The sequence below is a fragment of the Sorex araneus genome, chromosome 2, assembly GCF_027595985.1.
Source record: "Sorex araneus isolate mSorAra2 chromosome 2, mSorAra2.pri, whole genome shotgun sequence".
Lineage (NCBI taxonomy): Eukaryota > Metazoa > Chordata > Mammalia > Eulipotyphla > Soricidae > Sorex > Sorex araneus.
The window spans coordinates 198,317,218-198,338,510 of record NC_073303.1 but is presented as its reverse complement, the minus strand read 5'-3'; the positions used below and the strand labels follow the sequence as shown (position 1 = coordinate 198,338,510).

General features: G+C 49.1%; 1 protein-coding gene across 2 annotated transcripts in view; it reads right to left on the bottom strand.

Annotated features, from left to right (window-relative positions):
* Positions 1-249: 249 nt before the first annotated feature.
* The window catches only part of CLIC6 (chloride intracellular channel 6), a 57,774-nt gene continuing 36,730 nt past the window's right edge, over positions 250-21,293 (bottom strand). For both annotated transcript variants that reach the window (XM_055126161.1, XM_055126160.1), the window contains exons 2-6: positions 12,862-12,971; positions 11,803-11,928; positions 10,774-10,880; positions 9,477-9,658; positions 250-2,512 (exon numbers count right to left, since the gene is read on the bottom strand). In XM_055126161.1, the coding sequence (XP_054982136.1) occupies positions 2,351-2,512; positions 9,477-9,658; positions 10,774-10,880; positions 11,803-11,928; positions 12,862-12,917 (633 nt within the window). In that variant the 5' untranslated portion in view covers positions 12,918-12,971 and the 3' untranslated portion in view covers positions 250-2,350. The remainder of the gene's footprint in view (positions 2,513-9,476; positions 9,659-10,773; positions 10,881-11,802; positions 11,929-12,861; positions 12,972-21,293) is intronic.

Sequence of the window (21,293 nt, the reverse complement as noted above, 5' to 3'; positions counted from 1 at the left end):
TTCAAAAGCCAACACCGTAATGAAGCCCTTCAGCCGATCCAACAACCCTGGACTGTTCTCCCTTCCCGCACAGGAGAACTTGTTGGTGTCTGCATAGGGGTGAGAAGGGGGTTGTTCTGCAGGAGAAATTGCTCCTTCCTGCAACCGTGTTCTACCCATGAGGTCACTGACTCCCTGGAGCTAGCTAGACAAAAACAATTCTCTCCTGTCCTTAAGGCCCCTAACTATGCAGCAGCTCCAAATCCAAATACCCATGATCCCGAATTCAACTACAGATTCTCTGTTGTTCAAATGTGCTCCCACACTTTTAAAGGAAACCCAATTCTTCTCATTTTCTTTCATCCTCAGGGGCAAACGCAGTGTTAAAAATAAAGATAGTGGCTCCAATTTAAAACATGTCTATGATTTGTTTAATTTTGAAGGCACACAGAGTTCGTGTAGGTCATTTTAACATCTAGAAACACAAAGATAGCATTTGTAACATCTGGTAAACTATTTATTTTCTGACCCTAGAGATAACATGATAAAACTAGACTTAAACATCAGACCCCTAAATAGCCATGAAATGTAAGCAAGGGCACACGCACCAGACACAACCGCCCACGTGCCGTGGCAAACAGAGAAGCCGTCACCAGATTCACCGTTCTCAGGGAAAACCTAGTGTCCCAGGAGCCATAAATAAAACTGGGAATAGTATTAGGGACTCTGTGTCTCTCACTAGACGTTTTGCGAGAAATTCTAGAGCTATTCCTATGGATGCATTTTCCTCTCTTCCAAATGAATCACCCTTGAACACATGGGCAGATTGAAAAATGAGCAGTTTAGCCTCCACCACATAAAACAAACAATTCAACAAGGGAGTTTCCGTTAGTGTATGTGGACGTCGTTATAGGCGAAGTTCAGATCCTGCGAGGTCTCGAGAAGCATCAAATTAGTCCTGTTTTGTATCCTATGCCTTGAGTAGGAGACTCTCTCTCTCTCTCTCTCTCTCTCTCTCTCTCTCTCTCTCTCTCACACACACACACACACACACACACACACACACATTAATGAGAGAGGCAAGCTATAGCTATGGTGAAGGGGAAGTCACATATAAGCCAGAAAACTCCTCAGAGTGTCGATGGTTTTCCACTTCCTCCCCAGCTCGGTCATTTACCAGAACTGTCCACAAGCCATCATCTGGAGTGTTGCCTCTCTGGTCTGCTTCCTGTCTGTCCTTGAGATAAGTGGAGAGAGGGCACAGGGGCTCCACACACAGGGCCAGCCCCCCGTTGCACCACCACTAAGGAATCACCATCCTGGCTCACATCCTCTCGAGTGAGGCTCTCAATTCATGCTCCAACACAAGCTTCTCTGACCTGCATCCGGGAGTAACATGTCCTTCACGGTGTCAGAGAGGAGAGGAAGCAAGAGGGGATGCTGGAAAAGGAGTCAGCGTAAGAGACACAGGAAGCCACTCTCCTCCGTGACTGCCCCTGTGGCATGGTGAGGGTATCGAGAACAAAGCAGAGCAAGGGCTGTCTGCCTCCAGCTTCCAGTTGCTGTCGGCTCCTAGGGTCTCAACATCTGTGAACCCTACAAATCTGTTCCCTGTGAATACAGCTCACATGTTTCACCTTGAGTCCGGCTGAATGGGAGCGCTCTAAGTCCTCTAAGAATGATGATGAAGGCACAGCAAGCAGGTTCCCTCACCGGCGTTTTCAAAGTGACACAATATCACATAAACCAAATTGGTGAGAGACAGATTTAAAAGACATTTACCAGTGAGTTTCCAAGAGTTACCTAATAGCGAATCTGTGGATGATGTTTTTTTTTCTTTCCTCCTTTTACTCTCAACCAACACTCTGACATTGGTTTTAAAATATTTAAATACCAAAACGCATCATTTTATCATTATTAAGCAGTTTTTCATTCTCAAAATAACTAAGCTACTTTTTTAGAGACGACAAACATCCTAGGCATGATTATGAAAACTATCAGAGATAGTTACACTTTTTTAATTAAAGGAGAAATTTGAACCCAAAACTAATTAGCTCTGAAATTTAAATGACCACATACATGCCCTAAATAGTGTGGATTTCCACCCGTGATTGCCAAGGGTATAAATTACCATCAGCCTATTGGTGCATATAACAATAGCTATTGGTATTATTCCAACACACACATGAGTTAACAAATTAGAAGTCCTGTATCATTTTGCCTTGTGTGTAGCCCACTAAGAATGACTAACTGTTCAAATATTGGCATTCTTTTGCAATGGGTACTTTGGGGAAGAACAGCATAAAGAAAATACTTATTTTAGAGCCTAGCTCATACAACTGAGAAACAGGGCAGAAAATATTCCCCGGCTTTACTTCATTCTTTTTGCAACATCTGAATATGCATGTTCAATCTCCTGGTCTGCTGGACACGTATTTGTGAACTCATCCCTAGCGTATGCGTTGTTCAAGTATCTCCAGATGCCCGTCATTTCCGTGGGAAATTCAAAATCTCGGTATCGCTTTGCCACGATCTGGAAATGAAGAGGAAAGCATCATCAAAGGAAAACCCACAACTTCTGGTGTGGGGGGTGTGGGGGAGAGGGCATGGAATATTGCAGTTCACTCTCTGGAGTTGTTACTACACTGTTGTCAAATTGTGAAACACTTCTCCCTTCCATCTACCCCCTAACTTGCTCTTGACTTTGCATGGGATATACTGGATGGAAGAGAGGTCATAAAGGTACTGGACTCAAAACAGTGGACCACACCACACACACACATAAATGTGTATATGTGTGTGTGTGTTTGTGTGTGTGTATATATCCCTGACAGTCCCTGAGACCCATTGGCGTGCATCTGCTCTAAACTCTAGCAGATTTTTGACCAACCACAGCTCCCCGTGCAAAATCACTGTGTGATTTTGTACCTAGAGACTCAAGTCAGGTCTTGCATTTAGACCATGTCAGGATCCCTGTGAAGGGCCCTCACTTTTGCAGTTTTCTGAACTCCCCCAGTGTCCGAGTAAGTCACAACTCCCGCAGATTTCCAAGGCTCTTTCAGCCAACGTCATCATGCTAGGGCCAGTCCTGGGCAGAGTGCCCATTCATGGACTCGGTGAACACAAAGCTCTATCCTTGGGGAAACAGTGGGTGAACCCACCACCAAGAGCACTGGTCCCGGAAACCCCCAAGTGGGAGCCTTTTCCCTCGGATGGAGGCACACTGATGGGGATTCAGCCACAAGGAGAGAGATTTTTTGTGTGTGGGATTATGTCCATTCCTGTGGCTTCCTTGCTCAAATACCACAAACCAGGTGATTCAGAACAGAAACAAATACTCCTCTCCCGGCCCTGAAGACCAGAAGCTGGAAAATCAGTCTAAGCTTCCTCTGCTCTAGACCTTTCTCTTCCTTTCTAGCCATTCCTTGTCCTACAGGAACCCAACACCGACCTTCACATGGCCTAGCCCCTCGGTTTATGACTCTGCACCACGGTTCCCCTTGTTATAAGGGTTCCAGTCATGCTGGATTTGGGGGTCTCCAGCTGTCCCAGCATGACCTCATCATATCCATTCTTGGCACATGCAGTGCCAAGAATTGAACATGGGCCTCCTGCATGCATAGCATGCACTCAGTCTGTTGAACAATCTCTCCGGCATAGATCATATCTGATAGTTAGTTGTAAGACAGTGAACAAAGAAATTTAAGAACTGATGTCCACTCTACCTCAATAAAGCTAATCCAACAATACAAGAATGTAAAGTATTTTTTATCAATGGATCTGAAATATTTCTTACTTGGGGGCTGGAGCAATAGTACAGCAACTGATTCTTAGCATTTCCGAACTCATTTTCTTGGACTCTAATTTTGTTCTTAGCCCTTCCTAACTGACTGTCATCCCCTCTGTGATGGTCATTCATTCTTCATATCTTCTGTCTTGTCACTGAGCTTCATTTCATTGTGGGCTCATGCCTGGGAATTTCCAGGGCTTACTCCTCACTGTGCTCGGGGGGGTCACTCCAGGTGGTATTCAGGGAACCACGTGTCATGCCAAGGATTAAGCTGGGGTCAGTGCGTGCAAAGCAAGTGCTTTAATCCCTGCACCCTCTCTCCAGTCTTCACTGAGCCCTTTTTCTCCTCTTCAGATCAGGGGTCACTTTTATGAAAAACATCGTTACTAGAGCCAGCAGTAATTCATGTTTTATCTTACGTGATAGCAGTTTTCAAGGAAAAAAATAAATAAAAGGACATCAGAATAAAGAAAATCAGTACATTCATCACGGCATATCTGTAAAATAATTGAGGGTTCTTTCTTCTCATCATTTTGAGCCCCTTCAGAAATCTATGCTCAGCTCGATAAAGGGGCAGCATCACCAAGCACCGTTTCTCGGCTTCCTTTCCTCTTCTCTTCCTCTGCCTAGCTTTTGCCCCACTCCTTCTGGATTGTTCTACCACTTGAAGGTCCTATCTGATTCCCTCTGACTATTAGTAACTTCTACATGTGAGATTTATTAGACCAACCTGCTACAATAGCATGTAGACGAGGCTGGAGCAATAGCATAGCGGGTAGGGCATTTGCCTTGCATGAGGCCAACCCGGATTCGATTCCCAGCATCCCATATTGTCCCCTGAGCACCGTCAAGAGTATTTCCTGAGTGCAGAGCCAGGAGTAAACCCTGTGCATCGCCAGGTATGACCCAAAAAGATAAATAAACACATAATAAAAATAGTATGTAGAGTAAATGGGATAAGAATGGAGCAGCTGTAGGGGGCAGAATGACAGTACAGCAGGCAGGGCATTTGCCTTGCACATGGCCGACATGGGTTCGATCCCTGGCATCCCACAGGGTCTCCCAAGCACTGCCAGGAGTAATTCCTGAATGCAGAGCCAGGAGGAACCCCTGAGCATCAATGGATGTGACCCAAAAATCAAAGAAAGAAGAAAAGAAAGAAAGAAAGAAAGAAAGAAAGAAAGAAAGAAAGAAAGAAAGAAAGAAAGAAAGAAAGAAAGAAAGAAAGAAAGAAAGAAAGAAAGAAAGAAAGAAAGAAAGAGAGAAAGAGAGAGAGAAAGAAAGAAAGAGAGAAAGAAAGAAAGAGAGAAAAAATGAAAGAAAGAAAGAAAGGAAGAAAGAAAGAGAGAGAGAGAAAGAAGGAAGGAAGGAAGGAAAGAAAGAAAGAAAGAAAGAAAGAAAGAAAGAAAGAAAGAAAGAAAGAAAGAAAGAAAGAAAGAAAGAAAGAAAGAAAGAAAGAAAGAAAGAAAGAAAGGGGCAGCTGTAGATCAATTAGGTGCTCCACTCCTCAACAATCACTCACCAAACAATCCTCTCAATTCTGCCCCAAGGACATCAGAGGGGCAGAGTTCAGATTGTGACTAGGGTTAAGGTTAGGGTGAAGTTTAGGTTTAGATTTATGGCTTTCCCCTTTCTGAGACTCATAGATGAAGAAAGAGGTCACCAGAGCTCAAATGAAGGCAGGGTCTTTAGCATCTCTTCCTTGGCTAGTTTAAGGCCTAACTCTTCTCTAATCAGCAGTCAGGAGGACCAGCGCAGCACCTCACCTTCAGATCGGGAAGGAGAAATCAAAGATAATGATGGCATCTCTGTTTGCCTCCGCCGACTCCTCCCCAGAATCTGTGACAGTGATTCTAGAAACACACCTCTTGCCTTGTCCACAGACTAAAGTCAGATCTGGGCGTTTTAGGACTTCACTGTGCAGTTTTACAGTAAACTAATGCAGAGATGGAGACAATGACAGAGATGAAGACAGAGACAGAGAGACAGAGTGAGATAAAGACCTAGAAGTGAGACATAAGCAGAGACAAGATATCCCCTGCCTTTGCAGTAACCCACACGAAGGCAGTCTGTTGGGGTTTTGTTGGGGTTTTTTTGTTTTGTTTTTCTGCTTTTTTGGGCCACACCCAGCAATGCACAGGGGTTACTCCTGGCTCTGCACTCAGGAATTACCCCTGGCAGTGCTCAGGGGACCATATGGGATGCTGGGAATCGAACCCGGGTTGGCCACGTGCAAGGCAAATGCCCTACCCTCTGTGCTATCGCTCCAGCCCCAGTCTGTTGTTGGGTTTTGAGTTTGTAATTTGTACTTTTCTGACGGTATGAAACTTTAAAAGTTAATGTCCTATTTTTCTTATTTTTTTCTGGGTTTCAGGAAAAGGAATAAATTATAAATTCTTTTATCCTCTCATCTTTTACCATAAATTCTTTCAGACTGATTCTCATTTCCTTTCAGAAGTGTTCCATCCTGAAGGGTTATTAAGCTCTTTGGTATTTCTGAGTGCTAAATGGTTTTGAATATTTTGCAGTTAAATCTTACACTAGAGCCACGGACTGATTTATTTTCCTCGGAACTTTACCCTTTCTACTGAAATTTTAAAGTGGGTTTCTTTGGGAGGTTCAGACTAAACAAGTAGCGGGTAATGCAGTGAAAGGGGCCATTTGTCTTGCCACAACCTCCAGGTGCTTCTTCATTGATGTTGCTCCAGTCAGAGAAACGGCCGAGCCACATTCACTAACGCAATGACCCCCATACCCATTTGAGAAAACAGGTCCCAAACATCCAATTTGGACAATGTCCTGTGCAGCATTGGTCTGAGGGGTGTTGAGATGCTTTAAGAGTTTTTGTTTAATGTCAAGGCTCTAGCAAAGGTATGGAAGCATCCCCTTGTGAGATGAGCAATCTCTCTCAAATTTGAACTTCACCTGGGTAACCCTTGGGCACAGCAGGGGAGAGGAAAGGAAGAGAAAATGAAGCTTGGATGGGGAGAGGGGAAAAGAAGATGTTCCGAAAGAGAAAAGCACAGAAATAACACAGAATGGACGGGGGTGGCTGGCAGGCCAGGGGCCCATCAGTGCCGCCAAGGGCTTAAAGGAAGTCTCCGAATGCCTAATTCATGAGTCTTTAAAACGTGGAGTCCTAGTTGTGTGTTTCCCGTTCTCTGCCATCACCTTCCCCTCAACCAAAGGTTCAGCTCTAGACTTGGTGGGATTTTAATCAAGATGCCCCAGAAAAGATGGTCATGGAGAGTATCATTAGTGAAATGAGTCTGAAAGGGAGGGACAGACGTAGAAGGACTGCACTCATCTGTGGAATATAAAATAACATCACATGAGACTGACACCCAAGGACAGTAGACACTAGGGCCAGGAAGATTGCCCCATAGTTGGCAGCCTGCCTCATGAGCTGGGGGAGAAGGCAGCTGAGATAGAGAAGGGATCACTAAGGCAATGATGGTTGAAGGGATCACTCGGGATGGGAGATGAGTGCTGAAAGTGGATAAAGGACCAAACGTGACGGCCTCTCAGTATCTGTGTTGCAAAACATAAAGCCCAAAAGTAGAGAGAGAGCATGGGGGAGATTGTCTGCCATGGAGGCAGGGGGAGGGTTGGGAAGGGGGGGATACTGGGGACATTGGTGGTGGGGAATGTGCTCTGGTGGAGGGATGGGTGTTCGATCATTGGATGACTGAAACTCAAACATGAAAGCTTTGTAACTGGACCTCACGGTGACTCTATTTAAAAAAAAAAAAATGCCCCAGAACAAGGCTTGGGCTTCCCCCAGGGCATCTGCAGTTACTGAGAGTGAAGGACACAGCCCTAGCTACGATGACAATAAAACCGTCCCTGCAAGCAAAGGAAAGGTGGGGCCACAACCAAGGTGGCCTTAACCAGGGGTCCAGTTCCAGAAGTTTCCACTTAATAGCTCAAGGGATTCACGCTTCTCCAGCACTTCTTTTTCCATGCTCCCTTTTTGTTTGGGGGCCACACCTTGAAATCCTGGGGGGGGGGGCTACTCCTGGTTTGGTGCTCACCGTGGTGCTCAGAGATCAAGCTCAGGTTTTTTTTTTTTCTGTTGGCAAAGATCGATCGCCTCCACAGTTTGACCAATCTCCCCTGTGCCAGGCAACTCCTCGGCTTCTCCTGTTGGAGACTCGCAGGTCGAGGAAGCTTCAGCTACTCACTGGAAACGGCCTTTGGCTCTCACCTCGTGCGGAAGCTCCAGGTCTCCAAGAGACTGGGCCAGGGAGCTGTTGGCCGCTCCCCCACCGTGTGTGGCTGATGCAAGCTCAGGGGGGCTCAGATACGCTGAGCTTCTCCCGGGATGACTGGCTTTTGCCCTGACGCTCACCAGGGACTCAGTTTACCTTTCCTGGCACACAGATTTCAAGCGCCAGCCTCGGGCACCGGGCACCAGATGGAACCAAGGCACTCTCTCTCTCTCCTCTCTCTCTCTCTCTCTCTCTCTCCCTCCCTCCCTCCCTCTCCCTCCCTCTCCCTCCCTCTCTACCTCCTTCCTCTCTCTCTCCCTCTCCCTCCCTCTCTCCCTCCTTCCTCTCTCTCTCTCTTTCTCTCTCTCCCTGGCGCTCTCTCTCCCCGGCTCTCCCCGGCTCTCTCTCTCTCTCTCTCTCTCTCTCTCTCTCTCTCTCTCTCTCTCTCTCTCTCTCTCTCTCTCTCTCTCCCCCACCCTGGCGGCTTTCGGTGAGGGGGCAGCAGTGAGAAGCAGTGAGGATGGGGTGCCAAGTGCCCAGGCCTGCCCGGGGAATACCTCAGGAGGCCCGGAGACAATCCATCTTTATAAAACCTGAGGGTTGGCTGTCTCAAACAGACCTAAGTTCGCGGGCTTGCTTGCTTTCTTGTGCTAGGGGGAGTGCGAATTGGCCCGCACCCAGTGGTGCTCGGGGTTGGCTCCTGGCTCTGTACTCTGGAATGACTCCTGGTGGCTCTCAGGGGACCATGTGTGTGCCAGGGATCAAATCCAGGTCAGACCAAGTAAAGGGTGCTAGAAGGGCCCACTTGGGATGGGAGATGCGTGCTGAAAGTAGACTATAGACTGAACATGATGGCCACTCAATACCTCTACTGCAAACCACAACACCCAAAAGGAGAGAGAGAGCAAAAGGGAATGCCCTGCCACAGAGGCAGAGTGGGGTGGAGGGGGACAGGGTGGGGGTGGTGGGAGGGATGCTGGGACCATTGCTAGTGGAGAATGGGCACTGGTAGAGGGATGGGTACTTGACCACTGTATGACTGAAACGCAAGTACGAAAGTTTGTAAGTCTGTAACTATCTCACGGTGATTCACTAATAAAAAATTAAAAATAAAATAAAATAAAATAGCAGAGTCATGGAAAACTCAAAAAAAAAAAATCCAGGTCAACCATGTGCAAGACAAACGCCTCGCCTACCATGTTGTCCCTCCAGCCCCTTGGGAAGCTTTGTTAATTTGAGAGTCCAGACTTTTCTCAGGGGCTCAAAAAGAACGACAGCGCCTGTTTTGTGCGCAGGACCTGCCGCCCTGCCTGGCTCCCCAAGGCTGCTGGGTGTAACCCCCAAGGATGGAAGGGGAGGAACCCCCAGCACTGCCAAGCATGGCTCCAAGACAAAATGATCAATAAGAGCTGCATTTTGAGTCGTGTCGGGATCGGCGGGAACCGAGACGGAGGCCCATGGCTGTGCTCAGGGCCGGGGTCGGGGCAGAGACGCACCTTGATGATGTGAAGCTTGGGGAGGAGGTTACAGTCGGCCAGCGTGAGCTCATTCCCATCCAGAAACTTCCGCCCAGAGACAGCCACGTCCTCGGGGCTGTAGGCATCTACTTCATCAGGCAGAGGGCTGTTTAGGTAGTTATCCAGCTTCTTCAGGGCCCTCAGCAGGTTCTTCTCATAAACTAAAGCAGAAAGAAAGACAAAACAGAGAGGAGAGCCGTGCCGGCTGCTGCCCCCTCGGTCTGGGTCAGAGGGCTGAGGGTGAGACTCTCCCCCCGAGCCCAGGGGGCAGGGCTTGGAGCAGAGCAGACTGCCGGGGTCTGGACAAAGGACACACTCCTCCCTAGGAGAGACTTTTCCATCTACACATTATGACTCCTTCTAGAACTCATTAATTTTTTTATATACTGCACTGTAGCACTGTCATCCCATTGTCCATCGAGTTGCTTGAGCGGGCACCAGTAATGTCTCCATCGTGAGACTTGTTGTTACTGTTTGTTCTTGTTTTTCTTTTTGTGTCACACCCAGCGATGCTCAGGGGTTACTCCTGGCTTTGCACTCAGGAATTACTCCTGGCAGTGCTTGGGGGACCATATGGCATGCCGGGGATCGAGCCCGGGTCAGCCGCGTGCAAGGCAAATGCCCTACCCACTGTGCTATCGCTCCGGCCCTTGTTACTGTTTTTGGCTTATCAAATATGCCATGGGCAGCTTGCCAGGCTCTGCTATGTGGGCAGGATTCTCTCGGTAGCTTGCCAGGCTCTCCGAGAGGGATGGAGGAATCGAACTCGGGTCGGCTGAGTACAAGGCAAGCGCCCTGCCCACTGTGCTATCGCTCCAGTCCTTTTATATACAGACATACCTATTATGGAAATACATGTCCCGTGATAAAGAGACACTGGCAGAGGTAACACTTAAATGGATTCCCATAGAGCAGCTGGGAGCACCTGGGTGGTGGTGATTTTCCCCTAACTCATCGACTCCTGGAATCCCAGCCTCTAGAAAACACCCTCTGTCTCTCGACTCCCAACATGCAAACTCCGAGCGGGTTGGCTCCCTCCGCCTCTTAGGTATCACTCCCCGTCCTCTGTGAAATGGATCCGAATTCCCAGGGACTTACGAGGAGTCAAGCCCTCATTTGAGTGGACGTCCACGGGGACAGTGGGAAAAAGGAGCAGGGGCCATAAGTAGGTGGTGCCTCACAAGTGGGAAGTTCTGGGTTTGATTCCCAACACACACATACACACACACACAAACACACACACACACACACCAGGAAGAGGGGGGAAGTTACTTACTCTCATTTGCATCCTTCTTGGTATTTTTAATAAATGCTGAAAATTTCGCAAACACATCATTTCCTGCTGAGTTGGATTCCGGGTGTTGGGTGCCCAGCTTCGGATATCTTAAAAAATTAAGCGTTGGACTATTACTATTACAGATGAGCAATGTGTGAGGTAGGTTAACACTATGGTGGGGGGTGGGGTGATATAAAAATAAAGCTTCCCCTGCGTGTTTCTCCCAATCTTTTGCCTTTCTTTATTTAGAGGGGGTGGTGTCACACCCAGTGGTGCTCGGAACTTCTTTCTAGCTCTGTGCTCAGGAATCACTCCTGGCAAGTGAGTGGACCAAATGAGATGCCAGGGATAAAACCTGGGTTGGGGTTGGAGCAATAGCACAGCTGGTAGAGCGTTTGCCTTGCACATGGCCGACCCGGGTTCGATTCCCAGCATCCCATATGGTCCCCCAAGCACCACCAGGAGTAATTCCTGAGTGCAGAGCCAGGAGTAACCTCTGTGCATCGCTGGGTGTGACCTAAAAAGCAAAACAAACAAACAAATAAAAACCTGGGTTGGCCATGTGCAAGGCAAGCATCCTACCCTGGATGATAACTCTGACCCAAATCTTTTTATCTACCGGTTGAGGAATCAACACAGCATGGAGGGGAAGTTCTAGACCAATTTTGCTCTCATCCTGGGACACAGGGTCCCACCTGACTTTGCTGGTCTTAGCACCCTCTCTACTGAAAGGAAGGTGACAGACCACAGGGTACCCTTGGGGTCCAGCACCCACATCTGTCACATGGGAGTACACACTCCCTTATCTTCTAGAATGGTCATCCATGCCACCCTCCCCAGTGCAAAGAAGCCCCGGCCCGTTTTACTCGAGTGCTCTAAGCTGGCTCTGCTTTCTATAGAGCTGCAAGGCACAACTGGGCAAGTTCCATGAGGTGGCAAACCAAACTCGCAAGGCGACAAGAGGAGAGAGCGTGGCCGGCATCCACGGGACAACGGGCCCAGTCCAGGAGGGCACGTCACGAGTCCTACCTCGGCGGAGTCAACTTCTCCTCTAAGAACTCCTCGATCTTATTCACGTCTGTCTTCACTTCCCCGTCGAAAGTCATGAAGGGGGGGTTGGTTCCCGGAGCCAGGTTCTGCAGGTCGGCAGGCTTCCTGGGAGGGAGCATTAAGGCCCGTGTGTGGTGGGAGCACTCGGTCCCCCCCCCCAACCTGCCCCGCCTGAGAGAATGTCGCCCTCCAGGCCATCCCACTGATCAAGACACTGAGCGTGTGTCACTGCCCATGAAAGGTGACACTGACCATGCAATGGGGAGATGGAGCACCCTGGCCTGCATCACCAGCCAGGAGTGGGACTCACATGGACTTTGGCAGGCTCTTCACTGGCCAGCAACTGGGTGAGGGGGCAGGTACCTAGGTGCCCCCAGCCCCTCCTGCTTCCTGAGTCTGTCCGATACCCCCTAAGGGATGCTGTGTCCACATTCCAGCTCCAACTCAGGAACCCGATTATAGATATGCAGGTCCAAGGCCCTTAGCGTGTGTGTGTGTGTGTGTGTGTGCACGCGCATGCATGTATATATGTATCTGATTATAATACAGGTATGTGTGTACATGTCTCTGAATATACCTTGCATGTTTGTGTAAGTGCAGGCATTGAGAATGTATGGATATGTAGGTACATGTCTCTGTGTCTGTCAGGGTCTATGTGTAATTGTATATATGTAGACATGCGTGGATATGAGTTTATGTGACTGCATATGGTATGTGTCTGCATGCATCTGTGTGTATGTCTGTATGTGTGAGTGTATACATATGGGTATGTGTGGGCAAATGTATATATGTGTCTGTGCAGTGTCTGTGTGTATGTGTACTTGTGGATATATCTCTGTATGTGGGAATATGTGTATATGGCTATGTGCTGATATGTCCATGTCTATGTATGTCTCTGTGGATGTGTCTCTGTACATGTGTATGGAGGTGAATGTGAGTCTATATACATGTATGCACATGTTTTGTGTATGTGGATACACGTGTGTGTGAGTGTTTGTACAGATACAGTATTCCCGTGATGCTGAAACCTTGCCTTACCTTTTTAGATCCACTGTTGTCACGTTAAATATAACGCCTTTTAGCCAAAGGATCATGAAGAGACGCTGAGAAAACGGGCAATTTCCAATACTCTCGCCATCGTAACCAGCCTGTAAGTGGAGGAAAAGAACTTTTATTGGAAGTCATTCTCATAACTGTAACTGTCATCACACCACACACACACACACACACACACACACAGGCACACAATATCATGATGGCTTTTTGTTGATGGTCTTGCTCTTGTAAATGTTCTTCCAAGGCCATCTGACCAAGCCCCTAAAGCAGGTAGGTGGCAGCTGGTGGGCAGATGGGAGAGTGGGGGAGTGAACATGCGACATACACACACACACACACACACACACACACACACACACACTGCCCAGAGCATTCTCCCCTCCTACCACCTCACCACTCCCTGACACGTTGGGTGCTGAACCGTGAGGGCAGCGGCAGCGAGTGATAACCTTTGTCGTCATCTCGCTTGCTCTTCCCTTGGCCGCCTTCTAGCCCCTCTCCAGCTAGACCCTTTCCAGAAGCAACACACGCTCTCTGGGATGGGCTTGGTTAAACACAGACCACCACGCCCTCCCTCAGACACCCTCTCAGCAGCAGCTTCCGTGTTCGTCTACAGAATGCGACCTTGGCTCTTAGGACTTCTGAGATTCCCGGACACTCTGGAATTTAATATCCTTCTGCCCGATTCCTGGGGTGGCAGAGACATGAGGTCTTAGAATGGCTTAGATGATCACACAGTTGGTCTCAAGAATGAAATGACAGACGCCAAAGGGCTAGGACGGTGGGTGAGGCACTTCTCTTACGTGGGGCTGCACGGGTTCCATCCCCAGCACCAAATATGGTCCCCCAAACACTGCCAGGTGTGACCCCTGAGCACAGAGCCAGGAGTAAGCCCTGAGTACTGTCAGGTGTGATCCCAAAAAACAAAAGAATGGAAGGACATGGGCTCGAGCGATAGCACAGTGGGTAGGGCGTTTGCCTTGCAGGCAGCCAACCCGGGTTCGATTCCCAGCATCCCATATGGTCCCCTAAGCACTGCCAGGAGTAATTCCTGAGTGCAGAGCCAGGAGTAACCCCTGAGCATCACTGGGTATGACCCAAAAAAAGCAAAAAAAAAAAAAAAGAATAGAAGGACATAAAATAGTTCTTCCCTATTGGCCCATAGCATTTCACCACCCTCCACTCCCTAATAAGGCAGAGACAGAGCCTGAGTCCATCCTACCTGGCGGAGGACAAAGGCAGGTGTGGGGGAAGAGAGCGGGAAGGACGGGCTTTCACAGCACCTGGGAGACAGAGAGACTCACCGATAAGAAGGCAATTGCAACTCGCCTTTCTCTTCCCGCCTTCCTTTGTGCCACACAGGGCTGAGAAGGAGATGAAGCTAATAAAAATGAGAGGCCAAGAGACCTGGGATGGGCTCTGCATCTCCCCAGACCACGAACACCCGGTCAGCCCAACTTCAGGGGCAGAAAGAAGCATGGCTGCTGTAGTTCACCCACAAAGTTCACATCTGCCATGCGTGGTTTAAGGGGGATGGGAGGGGGAGCACGGGACCCATCACCTGGAGGATGCGGGCAGAGTGAGCTTGGGAACTGAAGAGAAAAAGAGAGACCTGAAGGGAAGGGGACAGCTCCTGAGGGGTGGTTCTCTGACATCCATTTTCATTTTGTTTTGTTCTGTTCTGTCTTAGGGCCATACCCAGCGATAGTTAGGGCTTATTCTTCAGGGCTCTGTGCTCAGAGATCATTCCTGGTGCATTTCAGGAGACCATCTGGGATGCCAGGGATCACACACAGGTCAGCCATGTGAAAGGCAAGTGCTCTGCCCACTGGACTAACCCTCCAGCCCCCCAACATCCCTTTTCTTAAATGACCTGGAGGGGATGTTAAGAACAAAATGCACCCCCCGCTGGGGGCTGGAGCAATAGCACAGCAGGTAGGGCATTTGCCTTGCATGCGACCCACCCGGGTTCAATTCCCAGCATCCCACATGGTCCCCTGAGCACTGCCAGGAGTGATTCCTGAGTGCAAAGCCAGGAGTAACCCCTGGGCATTGCCGGATGTGACCCAAAAAGCAAAAAAAAAAAATGCCCCTGCAAGTTAAGAGGAGAAGAGAACCCAGCACCCAGTTTTAAAACGACTTGATCCCCCTCTTTGTAAAAGAGAAAAATCCAAATTACCAACAAGCACCGTGAAAAGTGTTTGCATTCATTTGCCCAAGAGGGCAATGCAAGATTTAAAACAAAAAACAAAAACAGAGATGCCAGCGTTCACCTATGAGAATGGCTCAAACTTCTAGCTCTGACAATACCAAAGGCATACATGCATGCAGAGCAACTAAGTGAATTTTCCTTCATTGCTGAAGAGAATGCCAATTGGTATAATTACTTGGAAACTGTTTGGCAGTTAAGTACCAGAGCTGAACTCAAGACACAGATATCCCACTCCCAACAGAAATGAGAGTTTATGGTTGTACGTACACAGACACACATACACATGCACACACACACATACAAACACATACACACACATCATCATCATCATCATCATCATCATCATTCATAGGAATGTTCTTAGCAGTTTCCATGTGACCGACTAACCCTAATAACAACACAGATACCATCAACAGTAGAATAAAGTTGTAGTATATGTGTGTAATGAGATGGACATTAGCCCCCTATGGGAGAGAAATTACTATAAGCAACAATTTGGATGAATCTTACATACACAACACTAAGAGACAGAAACCAAACTCAAGTGTCCTATACAAGTTAAACTAGACAAAGTTTCCACATAGGAAGACTTGTTTCCATGATGGAAATCAGAATAAGTGATGCTGGAAATTGGATGATACGGGAGGCGGGGACAAGGGGGAGAAAGGGAGCTTTATGGAGGTTCAGGTTCCTGTTTTGAGGGAGTTTTTTGATTGTTTGTTTGTGTTATTTGTTTTTTATCGGGGGAACCACAACTGGCTGTGCTCAGGGACCACTCCTGGTGGTGACAGGGGAATGCAGTGGCGCCAGGGATGGAAGCCTCGGACAGGTGACACCTTACCTGCTGTGCCATCTCTCTGGCTCTGTGGGAGGGAGCGTCCCGGATGGCAGAAATGTCACGTTATCTGTACTGAGATGCCAGCATGAACACATCCAACGGATAAGAGTCTGAAGGTACTTTCCTCTATGTTCGACTTCAATACGCAAGACTCAGAAATCCCAATATCCAAACCTCAGCAAATATTTGATTTGCTTCCAGAATATTTCCTTCAGAGTTCGATTCAGTAGGGCTTGCACAGGGCCCAGGAATCTGAGCTTTTAACAAGTGTTCCCGTGCACACCCCACCACCCCACGACTGCCATCAAGCTAGAGAGGTGCAGAAACACAGGGGGGAGGGGGGCGTTGCCAGGAGCAGAGGTGGTCCTAACCCCACCATGGCCAGGAAGAAGGCCAGGCCACGCGTGCTCATATCAGAGGACGAAGCAGAACAGCTGAAGTCTCTGAATGCTGATCGGCTGATAACACCAACAAGGTTTTCTGGCCCAGAACAGTCCACATATGCGTGAGGTTGAGGAGACACGTGGAATGTTCATTCACCCACACATGGAGGCACCCAAAGACTCGGATGGGTTGGACTCACCATCTCCCTTAAGCTCTGGCACTTGCTTCACTCCCCTTCAGCCCCCCGGCCCCCTCCACTATGTACCTAGTATTGGGGAGGGCCTGAAGCTTCCCCACTGGGGGGTCTGTGAGTCTGTTGGGAGCCTGGATGTTGGGGAGGCAGAGTTAGGGTCCTGCAAGAGCCCCTCCTGGCCTACCCAAGGCCACCCTTGCTTCCGGAGTCCCATCACCCCCTGGTCATTTCTGAGGTGCTCTCCTCCCCCTGCGCCCGAGCAGACACAGTAGGGGCCCCGAGGTTTGCGGGAATCCCCCGTCAATCAGGGCACCTCTGCTGAGGACTGCAGGTTTGGGCAGAGTCCAGCCAGAACAGGGAGATGGGAGAGATAAAAGAAAGCGGAGCGACACGAAGCCACATATTTCGACCAGTCCCGACTTGCTCGCCAGCCTCTAAACTTACTCTTCCTTTTCTGGTGGTTACACGAAGCCCGGGAAAGTCTGAGATGGTTCTGTAGATTGAACACGATGGCCACTCAATACCCCTATTGCGGACCACAACACCCAAAAGGAGAGAGAGAGAGAGAGAGAGAGAGAGAGAGAGAGAGAGAGAGAGAGAGAACAAAAGGGAATGCCTTGCCACAGAGGCAGGGGAGGAGGCGGGGGCGGGGGAGAGAGGGATGGGATTGGGAGGTGGGAGGGATACTGAGTTCACTGTGGTGGAGAATGGACACTGGTGGAGGACAGGGTGCTCGAACATTGTATGAGGGAAACTCAAGTATGAAAATGTGTAAATCTCACTGGGGGAAAGTCATCCCAGATAGAGAAGGGAACACCAAGTAATATGTGATTGGAAACCCCGAGCGGGGAGGGAGATGCATGCTGAAAGTAGACTAGAGACTGAACAGGATGGCCACTCAATACCCCTACTGCAAACCACAACACCCAAAAGGAGAGAGAACAAATTGGAATGCTCTGCCACGGAGGTGGAGTGGGGTGGGGGGGATGGGATAGGGGGGTGGGAGGGATACTGGGTTCATGGGTGGTGGAGAATGGACACTGGTGGAGGGATGGGCTCCCGAACATTGCATGAGGGTAAAACAAGCACGAAAATGTGTGAATCTGCAACTGTACCCTCACTGTGACTCACTAATTTAAAAAAATCAATAAATTATTAAAAAAAAAAGAAAACTTGTAAATCTGTTACTGTACCCTCATGGTGACTCACTAATTAATAAAAAATAAATTAATTTAAAAAAAGAAAAAGTCTGAGATGGTTCTGCAGAGTCGAGGAACTGTTCCCTCGGCCTTTCTTCCTTGTCTGGCTCACCTGGGGACGCGGGGAACAACTCCTGCTGCACGCAGCCAACCCCCCTGAGCTCCCGAATTCGTGGCCGGCCTGGAGCTGGATCTCCCAGCCCCACAAAGAGTGTCAGAGACCCCACATGTGTGTCGGGGACGGGGTCCTTCTGCAGCGGCCACTCGCTGCCCAGGCTCTGGAGAGCAATTATGCTGCACCACGCCTTCGACCCCGCCCTGCCTCTTTCAGGGGTCTGCGTTCGAGTGTTTTCCATTGAAACTGTTCATCTTGCCATTTCCTGAATCCTGACTGGGGAAGCAGGGGTGGAGAGGAGAGGGCGGCAGGGGAGCAAGAGGGCGCTAGGGCAGGGTGTGGGAGTGTTGGTCTGTGTTTTCTTTCTTCGAAGAAAGAAGAGAGTCGGAGCAAATCTGACATCCTCTGGTCCGCGAGCACTGCAGGGGGAGCAAACCCCAGCAGAGTCGGCCCTGAGCACCACCCGCTGTGAACCAAACTTCCGAAAACTGAAATAACAAAAATAATGACAATAAACAAAAACAGGCGTAGGAGGGTGATGGTGATTCTCCAGAGGCCAAGACGCGTGCCCTGAATGCTAGAGACCCTAGTTCGATCCCCGGCGCCTCATAGGGTCCCCCGAGCACTGTCAGAGATGACCCCTTATGCACAAACCCAGGAGTAAGCTCTGATCCCCGCTGGCTGTGGCCCCAAACCAAAAGATAAAAGAACAATGGGGCGGGGAGACTGAGTCACGCCCCTTCCCTCCCAGCACACGCACCTCAAGCCCCCTCTGTCTGCTAAGCGGGTTGAAGAACCGGGTTCAGAGTCTGAAGCTTCCCCTTTGCCACTGAGGCCAGTAGCTTGCCAATAGCCCCCATCTGATTTTTTTTCTTTCATTTTTTGGGGGGGCTTTTTGGGTCACACCCAGCGATGCTCAGGGGTTCCTCCTGGTTCTGCACTCAGGAATCACTCCTGGCAGTGCTGGGAGGACCATAAGGGATGCCAGGGATCGAACCCGGGTCATACGCTTGTAAGGCAAACGCCCTCCCTGCTGTGCTATTGCTCCAGCCCTTGATCTTCTTTTCCGAAGACAAATTCAGTTCAACTCTTTCTGAGTCACAGAAAGGTCCCTGCCTCCCACCCACCCACCCCCAGCACCCCCCTCCCACATGGGCTTTGCTGCTTCGGGCGATGGCCCCGCACCCCTTCATGCATCTGACTTGCCTCATCCCCATCCTGACAGCAGTTCCCTCATCGGATCCGTTTCAGCCTGAGCTCCCGGCTGGCCACGCTTCACGAATGTGGTCGGCCCTTTCCCTACCCTCCCGGTTGGCTGAGAATCACCAGGGCCACGCCCATTCTTCGAAGCTCCACTTAGGATGTTCAAAATACAAATAAATAAATATGGGGACAGAAAACTGGGGTTAAAGCATTTGCCATGCACTAGGGGAAGCAGGAGTGGAGGAAGGGGTGCTTCCCCACCTTGGTTCAATCCCCACCTTGTACATGGTCCCTAGAGCAACGCCTGGGGTCACTCATGAGCACAGAGGCAGAATTAAGCCCTGAATATCCATGGGTGTGCCCCAAACACCACATACATTAATTAAAACATAAATAATGTAAAAACTGCCTTGTTGTCTCTATTTAAAAAAAAAAAAATTTGACTTCTGAACAGTTTCGCTCCTAAAACTGCTACATGCACCAAGCACAAGGCCAGAGATGCAGGACAATGATGGACGAGGTGGTCACTGCACCCACATCTTCAAGAATGGTGATGAAAGGGGCTGGAGCAATAGCACAGCGGGGAGGGTGTTTGCCTTGCACACGGCCAACCCAGGTTCGATTCCCAGCATCCCATATGGTCCCCTGAGCACCGCCAGGAGTGATTCCTGAGTGCAGAGCCAGGAGTAACCCCTGAGCATCGCCAGGTGTGACCCAAAAAGCAAAAAAAAAAAAAAAAGAATGGTGATGAAAGCCACACATCTGCCCTTCGCCCATGCAGCCTGAAAACCAAACCGTTCCGGGGCCCCGTGTCCCACAGCTGTGCTGTTGGGCGTTCAGGAAGAATCAGCCAGCTGCCGGGATGGCCAATACGACAGGATTTCCATCTCCACTCTTGCCTCATCTTAAATTGCCCTAAATTTTTTTTTCTCTGTCTCGGTCTCTTGCAAATGAGGGGGTTACGGGAACACAGTGGAATGACGAGGACTCCGTGCCGCTTGGTTTTATTACTTTAATGTGCTTCAGTGTCAGGAGGTGCCAGCAAAAATAAAGGTGAAGATAGGCCATGTCTAGCCCATCATTGAGCAATGAGGCAAAGTATCGCCTTGGCGGTGTTCATTAACAGACAAGATGACGGGATAAATACGCAGATATTAAAGGTGAACGGCTGGTACCGTTGCCATAATTGGGATGTGTTATCATACGGAGCTTTATTTTCCAATGCTGATCATACTCTCAGGCTAATTACACTCTGGGCTAAAATTTCTCAGCAGGGTTCTCAGCCCGCAGGGGGAGTTTTTGTGTGTGTGTGTGCATTTCTGATAACATCAAATGAAGCGGTTGGAGAGATCAGAGCATCTTTTCTTTTCTTTTTTTTTTTTTTTTGCTTTTTTTTTTTTTAGGTCACACCCGGCAATGCACAGGGGTCACTCCTGGCTCTGCACTCAGGAATTACCCCTGGCGCTGCTCAGGGGACCATATGGGATGCTGGGATTCGAACCCGGGTCGGCCACGTGCAAGGCAAACGCCCTCCCCGCTGTGCTATCACTCCAGCCCACATCTTTTATTTTCAGGGACGGCCCAGGCACCTGGACAACTCAGCACCGTAGACCTGCCTTTTCACCCGCCTTTTCTGACTACCCGGCATGGTCATTGACTTTTCCCCAAGATTGTTGGATTGTTTTATTTAATCACTGTGAGATAGACCTTTACAAAATTGTTCGTGGTTAGGTTTCAGTCCTACAGTGTTCCAACACCATCCCTCCGCCAGTGTACATTTCCCAGCACCAGTGTCCCCAGGTTCCCGCCCACTTCCCCCCCACCCCATCCCCGGTCTGCTTCTATGACAGGCACTTCTCTCTCTCTCTTTCTCTCGCTCTCTCTCACTCACTCTCTCCCCCTTTCTCTCTCTTCCCCCTCTCTCTTTCTCTCTCCTTTTGGGCATTATGGTTTGCAATACAGGTACTGAAAGGCTATCAGGTATATCCCTTTACCTACTTTAGCACTCAGTTCTTGTCCAGCGGGATCATTCCCAGCTCTCATTGTCATCCTGGTCCCTTCTCTAGCCACTGACCAGTCCTCCTAGCTCTTCTTCCCCTGCCTGGCCTTGGATATTACGCTTCTACTATATATCTTTATAATAAATATATATTTATTTAAAATGAATGAATGCAGTCATTTCGTATCTGTCATCATGGCCACTCTTGAAAGAGAAATGATAATGCCTCCAAATTGTCCCGAGAAGTTCCGCTTGCATATCAAGACCCCCG